Source organism: Centroberyx gerrardi, chromosome 5 (assembly GCF_048128805.1).
Source record: "Centroberyx gerrardi isolate f3 chromosome 5, fCenGer3.hap1.cur.20231027, whole genome shotgun sequence".
NCBI lineage: Eukaryota > Metazoa > Chordata > Actinopteri > Beryciformes > Berycidae > Centroberyx > Centroberyx gerrardi.
The window spans coordinates 10,871,397-10,885,000 of record NC_136001.1 but is presented as its reverse complement, the minus strand read 5'-3'; the positions used below and the strand labels follow the sequence as shown (position 1 = coordinate 10,885,000).

The 13,604-nt window shown below is 41.1% G+C and overlaps 1 protein-coding gene across 1 annotated transcript; it reads right to left on the bottom strand.

Moving 5' to 3' along the window:
- Positions 1-11,839: 11,839 nt before the first annotated feature.
- LOC139928449 (guanylin) lies at positions 11,840-12,820 on the bottom strand. Its single transcript, XM_071921009.1, has 3 exons — positions 12,746-12,820; positions 12,167-12,359; positions 11,840-11,898 (listed from the first exon to the last, which is right to left on the bottom strand). The coding sequence occupies exons 1-3, from the start codon at positions 12,818-12,820 to the stop codon at positions 11,840-11,842; spliced, it is 327 nt and encodes a 108-aa protein (XP_071777110.1).
- Positions 12,821-13,604: the final 784 nt, after the last annotated feature.

Sequence of the window (13,604 nt, the reverse complement as noted above, 5' to 3'; positions counted from 1 at the left end):
TCTTGAGGTCCATTCAAAGCTGTTTGTGTGGTGTCATGCACCAAAAACACTCTCAATCCATTTTTACACGTTAATTTTCCAGCATCTCTCTGATCCTTACCAAGAACAGGCTGTTTCTGTGTCTTTAAGGCTCATTAATATTAACGACCTCTCTGTTCTGATTGGTTAACCGTTTCAAGAGTGAAACTTGAGCCGCCACAGCCCAGCAGCGACAGGTAGGGAAAACTCTCTGGTAAATAAACAATGACAACCGCTCAACTGCTTTGAAAAAAACACTTTGTCTATTATTTCTTACAAAAATGATAATGAGCGAACCTCTGTGACGCCACAAAGTTACGGAAGTCCAAACGGCTCGTTTAGAGGCTCGGTTTTCTAATATGGATTGTGTGGATTTAGTTGGCGACCGTGTGTTTTGATACTTTCACAATGTTTAGAGAGCACATCCAACTCCTTTATAATCAAAGATGCAAGGGAAATCCCGTTTTACACGATATGGGACCTTTAAATCAGTGAAAAACTATTTGTTTCGCAGGTGGTCCTGTTTTGAGGTCAGCTGTGTTGATGTCTGATGTCAGTAATGAATATCCATGATGGTTCTTATGTAAATTAGCTGCTGTAGATATTAGTTATCTTAATTTTAGACAGCTGCACATATGTGAGAAGATTTCCTGCCCGTCATATTCCATTGGGGTAGAATAGGATGTGAACTATGTTGATAAGTTCAAGGTGTTTTCTCCCACTCAGCTCCTGTTTCCGGCTTCATTGGTGTGATAAAAAAGTTGCAGACCAGTCTGCTGTCAGTTGGAAAAGCTGCAGGATATGGACTAATGTTGACGGTATGGTTGATTAAAAAGTCATGAACTGTTAACATCCAGGCCTAAAATTTTGATTTAGTGACGTGAAGTTTTTGAGAAAAACGACTTTGTTTCAGGTGTGTACCGGATTGGTTGCTGTGGTGACAGCTGTGCCTGTCTTGTCTGTGCCTGAGAGTGCAGTTGGGATTAACGCCCACTTTGCAACCCGGAAAGTCGACCAGTTTTTGTGATTGAGTGAGTCATCTTCCAAATAGACGATCTTCAAATGAGGAACCAGCAGCTCTTTTAATTCTCATTCACCTTAAGTCTGCTCTAACCTTGGATGGGCAACTGAACACGATGAAAGGCCTTCAGTACATACAATTTTTCTTTCTGCTGAATAAGATTGAAAGAGCTGACCCCCATAAAAAAAACCTCTATGTGGGTGTGTGCGTGTCTGTGTGTGTGTGTGTGTCTGTGTGTCTGTGTGTGTGTGTGTGTGTGTGTGTGTGTGCGTATGTGTGTGTGTGTGTGACCAAGAGAGAGAAAGAGAGATTGCGTGAGCATGACTATGTTCTTGAATTTCAATTTGTGTAAAAAAAAAAAAAAAAAAAAAAAAAAATCACTAAAAAGTATAAACCTGCTCTCAAGGAAACGAACATACAATAGTTTTATTATGAATAAGTTGGTACAGACTCAATAAGTTAACATTAAAGTTCATTATGAAAGCACTCCTAGCTGAAAACGTAAAAAGGACAATAAAATAATATTCAAACATTGCAGAATAGGGGTTTGAACTCTGATGCGAGACCATGTATAAACAGCAATTTTACCACAAAGTATAAAAATGACAGCTGACTCCATGACTGTGTTTTCTTTGTAACTATTAAAAACCAGTGAGTTGAATCTGACCCTTGAGCCTTGAAGCGTGTCTGGCTCGGCTCCCGGCTCACAGGACGTGTTGTTCTGACGTCGGCCCATGGGCGTCACATGTGAAGAAGCGGAGGTATTTTGGAGACTCTCGGGCGAGTTGGTCGTGTCTCCTAACAGACGGCAGCTTCAGTCTTCACCTCAGACACCCAAAGCAGGACGGGTTGGCGCAGATTTCACACGGATCTAGAGGCGTGATGATCGCCGCTGGAAAGTGCAGGAGAACATGCAACATAAATATTTATCTGACCTAATAATAAATGTTTATGTCCCACACAAGGGCCCACTTACCACATTTATTTGAATACTGCTAATATTGACAATGGGAGTAAATGTATCAGTCTGGTTTGCGGAGCGATACGGCAACGTGTGTGTTATCTTTGTCTCGCGCCTTAATGGTCCTCGAAGTCTATTTACTCAGCTTTTCATTGGCCTCTTGTCTCCCATTATCATTTCAGAGCCACTTTGAGGTGCAGCAGTAACAGGATGTGCATACGGTAATACAAAAGGTAAACACTCGACTAGGAATCCACTTGAGTTAACTAGAGCCAGGGCTGGAAACAGGACTAAAACACACAAATCAAGCAGAAGTACTGTTACCCTGCTGAAATTATACTTAGAAGCAAGAAGTAGAAGAGTAAAAGTTACTGAGTGACTTTTTTAGAAAAGAGAATGTTTTTAGATGTGATCTTTTCCATGCAATTCTAAAAGGATGAGAGGACAAACTAGATTATTTTAACTGGAAAAATTTGATATTACAAAATTAAGTGCACAAACAAAGTAAAGCCAGATTACTCTTCTCTTCTTTGCTGACTGATTGTTCACTGCGAACGGCTCCACAATTGGCCAATTTACGATGGTCTAGTTTCTGACGCTTATGGAGAGACAAGTACTGAGCTAAGTAAAGTTACCGGCTTTAAAAAATAAAAAAAGCTACTCAATTACAGTAAATGCAGACTAGAACTTTGACCATGGCTAACATCTGCAGCATGATGGTTTCCTCAGACTGAAGCCTGCACATGTTGTTGTTGTCTTTAATCACAAGTTTGAGAGCGCGTGTCTCAGTAATAATGCAGTAGATTAAGCAGCATCTCGGCGTGAGATTGCTTGCTGTATGAATCTGACAGAAGCAAAATGTTGAGAGTGATGCTCGCACGCGCTCTCTGTTGTCAACGATTTCTCAATGAATCTTGAGACGTCATTTTGTTGACCTTGTAATGCGAGAATGATGTGGCTATTGTGTTAGTCTCTTGAGTTAATGTTGATTGCTAGAGGAAGATATACAGTATTATATAATAGTATATACAGTAAGCATGCTGCATTCTCCTCCCAAGATGGATAAACACTTAAGTCCTTTATGTTTTGTGGATCGTGTCCAACACCTGCTGTTGAGGATTGAGATGTTTGTGTTTTTGTTCCTCAGTGTTATTAGCTAATTATGACTGAGCAAGTACCTGACATTTCATTGGCACAACTCATTATCCACACAGTATCGTCTGGAACCGTATATACAGTACGCAGCAAGAGTGCTGTTTATTCTGTGAGAGGGAAGGTTATGTCCAGGGTGGGAAATAAACACCCATCACCTGCCAAATGTGGGTGAATTGGGTAGTCACCAGTTAGCAGAACCTTTACAAAGCATGCTCCCACAGTGATGCGGCCCTCTGTTTAGGTCCCAGTTTAGTCGCAGTTTTAACACAAATTCTTTTGATGTGAAATTTTGTTAGCTTGTCTACCCTGAGGCTGATAAGACCGTCAAACTGGAAGCAGAATGTGGCGACATGTTGGAGTTAAAAGGCCAGCAGAAACAACTGACACACTGTAGCAAGTGAAGAAGGAGACATCAGGCCAAAGAAAAAAGAAAAAAAAACAATATTTCAATGGGAAGTGGCAACGCAATGAGCAAAGCAAGATGAGCGACTGGCTGGTTTTCGAGTCATCTAGACAAACCATGTATCATGGCCTTTAACATCAACATTATTTTCCAAAAAATGTGGGTGACTGGTAGACTTTAGGAGTCTACCAGACAAAGTGTCAAGTGGATCAAAAAGTTAATTACCCATACTTATGACCGAGTTTCTTCACATTCATATGTTGATCAGAAAAAGACATTAGCAAGAGACTTGACAGGAGCGTAAAGTAAGAGTTTCAATATTTCACATCCAGCATTCCTCTGTTTCATTGGTTCATGTGACTCTGGCAAAGTCCTCACCTAGTCTGGAGAAGACGATGGCGGCCCCCCTTTCTCGGCACACCGGCTGGAAGACCTCTGACAGGGCGGGGTGGGCACACACAGCTGCAACACTGGTCTCAGCCAGGTGAGGGTTAATGTGGGCGTCGACATCCATCAGCTGCTTCAGCTGCTTCACTGCCTCCAGGGGGAAGCTCCTGCCTCCGTCCTAATGAAAGGAAACACTTTGAGAGGCAAGAAAAACTCACACATCCAAACCTTCTCACTGCAGGTGTGAGGCATCGAAGTGGCAATGTGAAGGAAGCGTGTCGTGCTGTTCTTGTACTGCGAATGATGAGATGAATGAAAGAGGTGTTTGGTCTGAAATAATCTCAATCTGTTCTCAAACTGGTTGGGATTTGGGTGTGAAATTCACGCTGCCTAGAAGGCCACTTTTGGTATAAAGAAGTGGATAAAGCAAACGTTAGTTGACTGAATAAAAGGTGTTGAATCGCAAGAGCTGTGATATTTTTTTTCACATTTTATGTTAGAGGAAGTGAAACTAGTAATTTGCTGCCTTATACAACCCTGAAAACGTCTGGATTTTCCTTTATAAAATAGTCGTTACGAAATGAAATGATAAGAAGAGGACCAAGAGGATGATTCCGATAACGTCTTTAATGAAATTAGATAAGTTCTGATGAAATATTGTGAATGGGGTTCAAATGAGTTTAAAGACCCAGGTAGGCATCAGAGTCAAAGATAACCAAAAACCAAAGATGAAGTCCAGAGGATCCTCTTTTTTGGTTTATAACCTCTATCCTCTTTTTGGTTTATAACCTCTATCCTCTTTTTGGTTTATAACGTCTATCCTCTTTTTTTGGTTTATAATGTCTATCTTTATTGTTTACTCCGTCAGCAGGAGTTTTCACTGTTGACTTTGCGTCTCAGACTTACGCACCCGATGCCTCGACATCACGTCATAAATCTGATCCTCCATCTCTCTCCCACAGATATTAGTCACCAACCTGTCTGATAAAGAAGCGGCCATACATATAGAATCGATACATATAGGTCAACAGGCACTTCTTTAAATAGCTGTGATATTTGCCAATGACGACGTTTTCTAGATGTAAATGTCAACTTTTTACTTCGATTACACCGGAGTGAAGAAGCACCTTAAAGCAGAAATTCATGTTCTGATGATCTTGAAAAAGCAGTTAGGTACCGCTCTCTTAATTCAAAACATTATTTACTCTCTGAATTCAAAACCTAAAATTTTTGAAAAGCTGTTATTTTGGCAAAGGAGACAATATGACTGAAGTAACTATGATGTTAGACACTTTGATCGACTTTTGTGAAAGGGAGCAGCTCTCTCCCAAAGCTAGACAACAGAGATAAGAGATAACCAAGGGTCAATCTGTGACGTCACTGTGAGTCAAAACCTGGAGCTCATCCATGAGCAATGACTTTTAGTCTGGCTTTGTGACCTCATACGCTTTGTTTCAGATTTTACATTGAAACAAGCTTTATTTCTGTGTCCTGCTAACAATTATGTGCCAGACAATGTGCCAAAGTCCTCACAAAATCACCCTGGATAGCCGACTTTAACTGTATTTCCAGTCTCCTGTTCAATTTAAAGGGAGGAAATTCGAGTTTTATCTCCTGAGTCTTGGATCTCTCGTTTCTGACTTTGAAACAGACTTCATTCGTTCATGTTCTGGACTGAACTCATCATGAACATTAGAATAACTTTTGTAAATGATCCTTTAGGGTGGGCTTTTCCTTTTAAATGGGATGCCGCTGAATTTTAGCTTTCAAATACTTTCCTACTAAACCCAGTTGCCTAGTCTGTGATGTTACAGGGATGTGAATCTCCACTGAGAATAAATAGCAAAATAAAAATGGAACAAAATGGCTATTACAATATAAAGAGTTCAGAAACACACACACACACATACACACACACGCATACACACATACACACACACACACACACACATACACATACAAAAGCAGATCAGAACACAGCTGTTAATCTAAAACTCAACAAGTATTGTTTAGAAAATCAATGAAGAATGTCAAACACCTTGGTTTTCACTGAGTTTACTTAATGGCTTGCATTGACAGCCTTGTTATCTGTCCATTAACCAAATTATAACTGAGGTTCAGATGAGGGAGTCAGTGCACATCTGAACTCACAATCACCCCAAAGCTTCACCAAAAACTTGTCCATCTTCTTGATAAGATATACAACTTATATCTTCCCTTCCTCCTCTATTGTCAAACCTTTGTACGGTAGTTACAACTGATCTCGCTCCTGTCTTGGGGGAAAAACATATTCCTCTGCCTAACACTCCTCAGGTATTTATTATACATAAATATTCTAGGGACAGAGGCATATTTTTATTCTGTGGATACTGTTGTTTGATCCCTGAACTCATTATTATTGGCTGCTGACAAACCTCAATTCATCGACCCTCTGACGGATTTTAACCTGCCCGATTTGAACGGATTTCAGGCGAATGGCCTTACGGACTTCACCGGCAGAGCACACCGCAAGGTATGGACTAGGAAGCGGGGGAGGAGAGGTGGCGTCCGCCTCAAGATGAAAAGTCGGCCTCTCTCTCGTATTCCCCTGCCTTCTATTATACTTTCCAATGTTCAGTCTCTTCGTAATAAAATCGAGGAATTGCAAGCCCAGGCTCGCTACAACCATGAATTCAGAGATGCCTGCATCTTCGCCTTGACGGAGACATGGCTGTCGGACAGAGACACGGACAAGGACCTTGAAATTGATGGATTTGGTGTGCCCATTCGGTTCGACAGAGACTCTGCGATCACAGGCAAGTCCATGGGAGGGGGAGTATGCCTCTTTGTAAATCAACGTTGGTGCAAGAATGTTATAGTTAGAGATAGGTTTTGCACTGCGGATCTGGAATTGCTTTCCGTCTCACTGCGACCTCATTATTTGCCTCGGGAGTTTTCCCAGGTATTTGTCACTGTTGTCTACATCCATCCAAAGGCTAATGAAAGTAATGCCTGTGAACTTATACACCAAGTAATACAAAGGCTACAATTAATATCTCCTGATGCCCCTAACATCATTCTTGGTGATTTCAATCATTGCACACTGTCAAAAACTTTGAGGAACTTTTATCAGTATGTTACATGCCCAACTAGACATGATAGGACTTTGGATTTGTGCTACGGTACAATTAAAGGGGCATATAAATCCATCCCTATCCCGCCCCTGGGCACGGCCGACCACAACTGTGTGCACCTCATCCCCATATATCGCACTGCACTAAGGAGGGGCAAGGTGCGAACGATGCAAGTGAAGAACTGGACAGAAGATGCTTGCCTGACTCTCCAGGGTTGTATTGACTCTACTGACTGGTGCATGTTTAAGGAGTCATGGTCCGATATTGATGAATTGACTGATGTTGTTAGTAGCTGGGTATCCTATTGTGAAAATGTTGTTATTCCAGATAAAACTGTTATGGTATACCCGAATAGCAAGCCATGGGTATCCAAGTCCCTTAAAATGCTGTTATACAAAAAGAAGAGGGCATTTAAGGAAGGGAACATTTCAGAGATGCGCAGGCTGCAAAAAGATATTAAATTGGAAATCAGGGCAGCTAAAAGCAGGTATAAGGATAAAATTGAGACACAGCTTAGTATGAATAATCTGGGCTCCGTCTGGGATAGCATGAAAACCATAGTGGGGCTCAAGGAAGGTAGTAGGAGCAAAGTAGATCTTAATGGCTACAATTCAGACCACCGGTTGGCTCAGGATCTCAATGAATTTTATATGAGATTTAATGTACATGATTTTAGTGATAATCATTCTGAGTTCAGAAATAGCCTACAGTCCACTGTCCGTTGTGATCCTCCCTTTGATGAGCAAAGTGTGATTAAGTGTTTCAAACGTTGTAGACCAAGGAAAAGTCCTGGCCCAGACGACATAGGTAGTCGCCTACTCATCGTATGTGCAGAGCAACTAGGTCCCATTTTTAATTATATTTTTCAGCTGTCACTTACTCAGCAGAGAGTGCCATCCCTATGGAAGCAATCCATTGTAGTGCCTGTTGCCAAAATTAGTCAGCCCAAGACCCTCAATGACTTTAGACCGGTTGCTTTAACGTCCTTAGTTATGAAGTCATTTGAGAGACTAGTTAAGAAAGAGCTTTTAGCTAAAACAGAGAGCCTTTTAGATCCTTTTCAATTTGCCTACAGGGCCAAGAGGGGTGTGCAAGATGCTACCATCACCTTGCTTGATCTCCTGGGTAAACACATGGAGGGAGGTAAGAATCATGCTAGGCTGCTGTTCGTCGATTTCTCATCAGCTTTTAACACCATACAGCCACACATTTTAGTTGAGAAACTTGTTAGTAAATTTAGCCTAGACTCCGGTATAGTGGGATGGATCCTAGATTTCCTTACAAATAGGACTCAGAGAGTGAGAGTAAATGGAAACCTGTCCGGTGAACTGATTTCTTCCACCGGCTCTCCTCAGGGCTGTGTTCTCTCTCCTCTCTTGTATATTTTGTATACAGATGATTGTCGCAGCCATTATGAGAATAGATACATTGTAAAGTTTGCTGACGACTCTGTAATTCTTAGCCTTCTTGGTGATGATGAAGCTTGTCATGGGCCTGTAGTTGACGATTTTGTTCTTTGGTGTGAAAATTCTTTTTTACAACTAAATGTAGCAAAAACAAAAGACGTGTATAGATTTGAGGCAGCTCCCCCCAGCTCCCCAGAGCAGTGTCATCAAGGGTCAGGCAGTCGACATGGTAACCAGTTACAAATATCTGGGCACCATAATTGATAACCGGCTGAAATTCGATCTAAATACTGATATGTTGTGTAAAAAAGGTCAGCAACGCCTTTACTGTTTAAGGAAACTCGCCAAATTTCAGATTGATAAGACCCTAATGACCCTGTTCTACAGAGCTTTTATTGAGTCTGTCATCTCTTTTTCTAGTATCTGTTGGTATGGCAACCTTGGCATTAAAGAGAAAAATGCCCTTGCTAAGATTGTGAAAGTGGCCAGTAAGATAGTAGGAGTACAGTTCAGTAACCCAAATGACTTATTCAATAAGCAGGTGCTTAAGAAAGCTAAAGCTATTATTTCAGATAGTGCTCATCCCTTACATTCTGAGTTTAAGTTGTTACCATCTGGCCTACGGTTTAGGTCCCCTGCTGCCACAAAAAATAGGTATAAGAACTCCTTTATCCCTGTTGCCATTCGAGCCTTAAATGCTGCTGGTAGGAGGAGGTAACCGCTAATTGTATTATTATATTATTATTATTACTTTTTATTGCTGTATGGTATGTTACATTGCTAGTAGCGATGTTGCTTGGTTAGGATGTCATTGCTCTGGTGGTGAAGTTGATGATGACAATGCACTGATAACCATACTTTTGTATGGTATGTTGATAAGCTGTAGGCAAGGTATTGTCGTTGATGATGTCACTGACTACTCCTGTGTCGATGGTGATGATGATGTCGATGATGCTGTTGACGTTGACATGGCTCAGTCTTGTAAGGACTGTTGTTGATGTATATGATTTTATTGTAAGCCGTATGGCATGAACGGACACGTGCGCCAATTCTCTTGGATTTGGAATGAACTTGGTGCAGTGGTGTGAGTCACCTCGGTTCCTTTATCTTAATGTTTCTATGTGATACTATATGTTTTATGTTGTCATATGTGTTTTATACTTGCTGCAGCACAAATCGCCCATCTGGGACAATAAAATTGACTTGACTTGACTTGACTTGACTTGACTTGCTTTCATTGTTGGTAATAATGGATTCTGGACTCTGGTAAAGTAAGTGTCACCGAATTGCCTTACATGCAAATTTGAAAATTATATATCTGCAAACCAAGAGCTGGATGTTAAAGACCCAGTCATGAATTGGAGTTTAACGCCTTTTGTGTTGCCAAGATCATCCCATTGGATTTGTTTCAGTTTATTCCACTGAGTTGAAGCTTTTTTTTTTCTGTCTCAATTCAACTGACTCAACTCATAACTGTATGTGAAGACTTAACACGACTTTAAAATGTATGTTGAAGGTATAAAATTAGTATTTACATTTGCATTGTTTTACCATTGATACATTTGAGAAGAATGGACTTCAAAACTTCAATGCAATAAGGCTGGGTAACTGTTTACTGATGTAGTGACATCTATTGATTTTAGTGGACTGTTGATGCACATTAAGCTGTTTAACCAAACACATACAAGTGATTTACAACAGGGATTTAAAGGATAAGTGTTTTTTAATGCATTGCTTACCATCAACAAATCCTATGAAAATAACAAAATCAGCAATGATTTTGTTTTGCCAACAAGTCTCGTCCATGTAGCCGGTGCCCAATGCAGCCATGTCCCTGCAGCCATAGAACTCCATTGTATTAAAAAAACTATTAAAAACACATCAAAGAGCCATGCTGTTGCTCTGGCAACATATTTCATCATCACGATGCACCAGGCCGGCCGACTTTTTCCTCAAACAACTTAATAAGCCGGCTGTAAACACTTTGCGATCTCAGGAAAGTAGTTCCGTAGCACCGAAAATAGTCCCCGGCGTAATGAAGAATTTGTTCCCATTTGAATTTGATTTGTTTTGAATTTGAATTGTATTAGTAGCAACAGCCAAAACATCAACAACAACAAAAACATGCATGTGATGTGGTTCTTCAGTGATTAACTAATTTAATCAAATTTCATTAATCTCATCACTTTAAATTATCATGAAGTTCTACCAATCATAACTTATATACATATACATATACATATTCAATACGTTTTTGTTCACAGTATGATGTGGAGAGACTGAAAAAAAAGCTTCTTAGCAGTGGACACAGATACAATTTGAGAACATAGTTACAGTGCTATAAGTGGAAGCTTAACCAGCAACAGTGGTGATGTTATAGCCTACAGGCCTAAAAGTTATGGGGAAGGTTTAGGTGACTGGAAGGTTGCTGGTTTAAATTCCCAGACTGGACGGGAGAATCTAGGTGGGAGAAGTGAATGAGGAGCGAATGAGCGATGCGCTTGAAGAAAGCACCTCTGAAATTACACTGATTTATTTACCAGAAGCAGCAAATGTACTCTACCAGAATTTGTCTCAATGGCATTGGTGCAGACACACACACACACACACACACACACATATATATATATATATATTTATGTATGCATGTATATAGGTATCACTGCAGTTTCATCATTAAATAATTATGTGCCTCCAGGCATCAAGGCAAAGAGCGTGGCTGCAGCTGTACAGGAGGGCATGATGAGGGTCCAGCAGTGTGTTGGACCTATAGTTTATCTGAGGTAGTTATGCTGAGTAGGATGAAATGCATTAAATAAATCATTCGCAACCCTGAAAATGGACATAATTCCTGAGGCGAGGTAGTTAAGGCTTGTGCAGATATCGTGAGTGATGCATTTTGTAAAGAACACAAGGTAAACTGGATCTATCAGTTAAGGCTTTTTATTCAAAACAATAATAAAAAAGAAGAAAAAAAGAATAGGCATCTTCTGGTTTAAATACGTATACAAAGCTTGGTAAGATATGTATGTGAAATGTAACAAACAAAATACATTCTAAATATGTATGATGAAGGAATGGTAGCAGAAAAATAAGTGCTAAATATGCTACAAGGTAACAGTTTGCAGAAAACATGCCTCAATTTGTCTCAACTCTTTTTCTTTTCGGCCATTTTGTCTGATGTTGACTTCAAAGTTTACAATTTGCCACAGTCAGAGACTCTCTCTGCCTCCAGGGAACACAAACTCTGCATCTTATCATTACATGCAACAATACCAGAAATGCTCTGAAAAAAAGGTGTTTGGAAAAAAAAAATCACAAGTTTTAAGCTTGGCAAGATGGTTTTCTGTTTCCTTCTGGGTCCGCTGGGTTTGTTTAGCAGCCGGTGCAGGCAGCAAAGGCGCAGATCTCACAGACGTCCATGGGAACAAATGCTAAATTGAAGAGAGGAAAGAAAAGTAATTTAGACAGATATTTTAAAAAAAAACCTGGATCACTGTCAACTCAGCTATGTTGCCGAATCATCTGAACTTCAATATTCACTTCAAATATTCACACTTCAAAACCGGCACAACTGCTGCATGACCTGACGTCTTTACCAAATGATTTAGTGTTCGCTATTGATCTGCTCATCACAAAGCTTGGCTGTGCATCCCGGCTCGTACAAAGAGCTTTTTGTAATTAGTCCATATTTTGTCTCACCTAGTCTGGAGAGAGACAGGCTTGCTCCTTTCTGCTGGCAGAGGGGCAGGAACTCCTCTGGAAGGGCGGGGTCGGCACAGACGGACACGCTGCTGGTCCTGAGCCGCGGGTTTTGTTTCCCTGTCGCGCTGCTGCTTTCCGTCAGCTCCTGGAGCTTCCTCACTGCCTCCAGGGAGAAAGAAAATTCACCCTCCTGCAAAAAAACACAAGAGAGTTTTTGGTTAAAGTTGAAAAACCCGTGGGCCAACAAAAAGGCCAAGATTATAGAAATAGATGAAGTTATTACAGATGTATTGTATTGGCAGTTTCAAATAAAAGTGACAAAGTGACAGAACAAAATTACATGCAGCTTTAATATGGTTTGTAATCCATGAAAGTACAAAATGCAACTCTGTAGATGTATAAGTCTTGCCTGCAATGTACCTACACTATATGCAAATGCACTATATGCAGACCCAACTATGAATGATCTAAATATGTCAATCTCTGTTTCTTTTAATGTGCAGAAAATGGTCATTATTGAAGACAGTTCAGTCCGTGAAGAAATCAGTTAAACAAAAATGTTAGAGATGCACTTACTTGGACCTGCACTGCCTCGGAGGCCAAGCCGAGAGCCAGGATCAGCAGAGCGATGGTGGGCAGCATGGTCTTCATGTTGACTGTTGACAGACAGTAGTTTACCTTCTTCTTGCTGTTGAAGTGCTCAGCAGGTGCTCAGCTCCGTCTCTGCCTTCCCTCTGTCTCCATCCCTCCTTTTAAACGGTTTTGCCCCGCCGTCCGCCGGTCATGTGACCACAGGTGCTACAAATGGGAGCAAAGTTTTTCTCACGGGTTAATGAGTAGTGATGGGGTTTTACAAGGTCGTAAAGAGGAATTCATAAATCCTACTCTGACCTCATCACCTGTCTGACTTTTTTATGGATCCCTGCCTTGCTCTTTCTCTCTCTCTTTCTTTCTTTCTCTCTCTCTCCCTCTCTCTCAGAGTGGATCACACCTCTGGTGGGCAGGCAGGTTAAACAGTAACCATGTGGTTCAGTCATGCAAGGTGCCTTCGTAATACAGCCACACCAGCCCTTTGTTAGAAGGTCCTATTACTCACACTTATGCAAATTAATGGACTTGATAAGGAAAAAATAATGGACTTTGGTTTTCACATGGAAATATCTGCCAGACCTGGGAGCTAACTAGCTGAGGTTCAGGAGCAGGGCCACGCCTCAACTCCACCTCTTCCGGCCTTAACCTATACAAGCTTTCTTACCCTGTACCCCTGTTTGTCCTCGTTCAACCGTGCCCCTCCCACCCTCCCTCTTTTCTCGCATAGGGTCCTCAGGGGGTCTGCTGAGCCCGGGAGCTACAGTAGATTCTTCTCCGAAGCCTTCCCCACACCGCAGTCAACGTTTCATCCATATCCAAGAAGAAGCCATCATCTATGGCCAAA

Coding starts and splice junctions, on each gene's coding strand:
- LOC139928449 (XM_071921009.1), bottom strand. CDS start 12,820: ATGAAGACCATGCTGCCCACCATCGCTCTGCTGATCCTGGCTCTCGGC. Junction 12,360..12,745: donor CCGAGGCAGTGCAGGTCCAA/GTAAGTGCATCT, acceptor GTTTTTTTGCAG/GAGGGTGAATTTTCTTTCTC. Junction 11,899..12,166: donor CCTGTCTCTCTCCAGACTAG/GTGAGACAAAAT, acceptor TCTTCAATTTAG/CATTTGTTCCCATGGACGTC.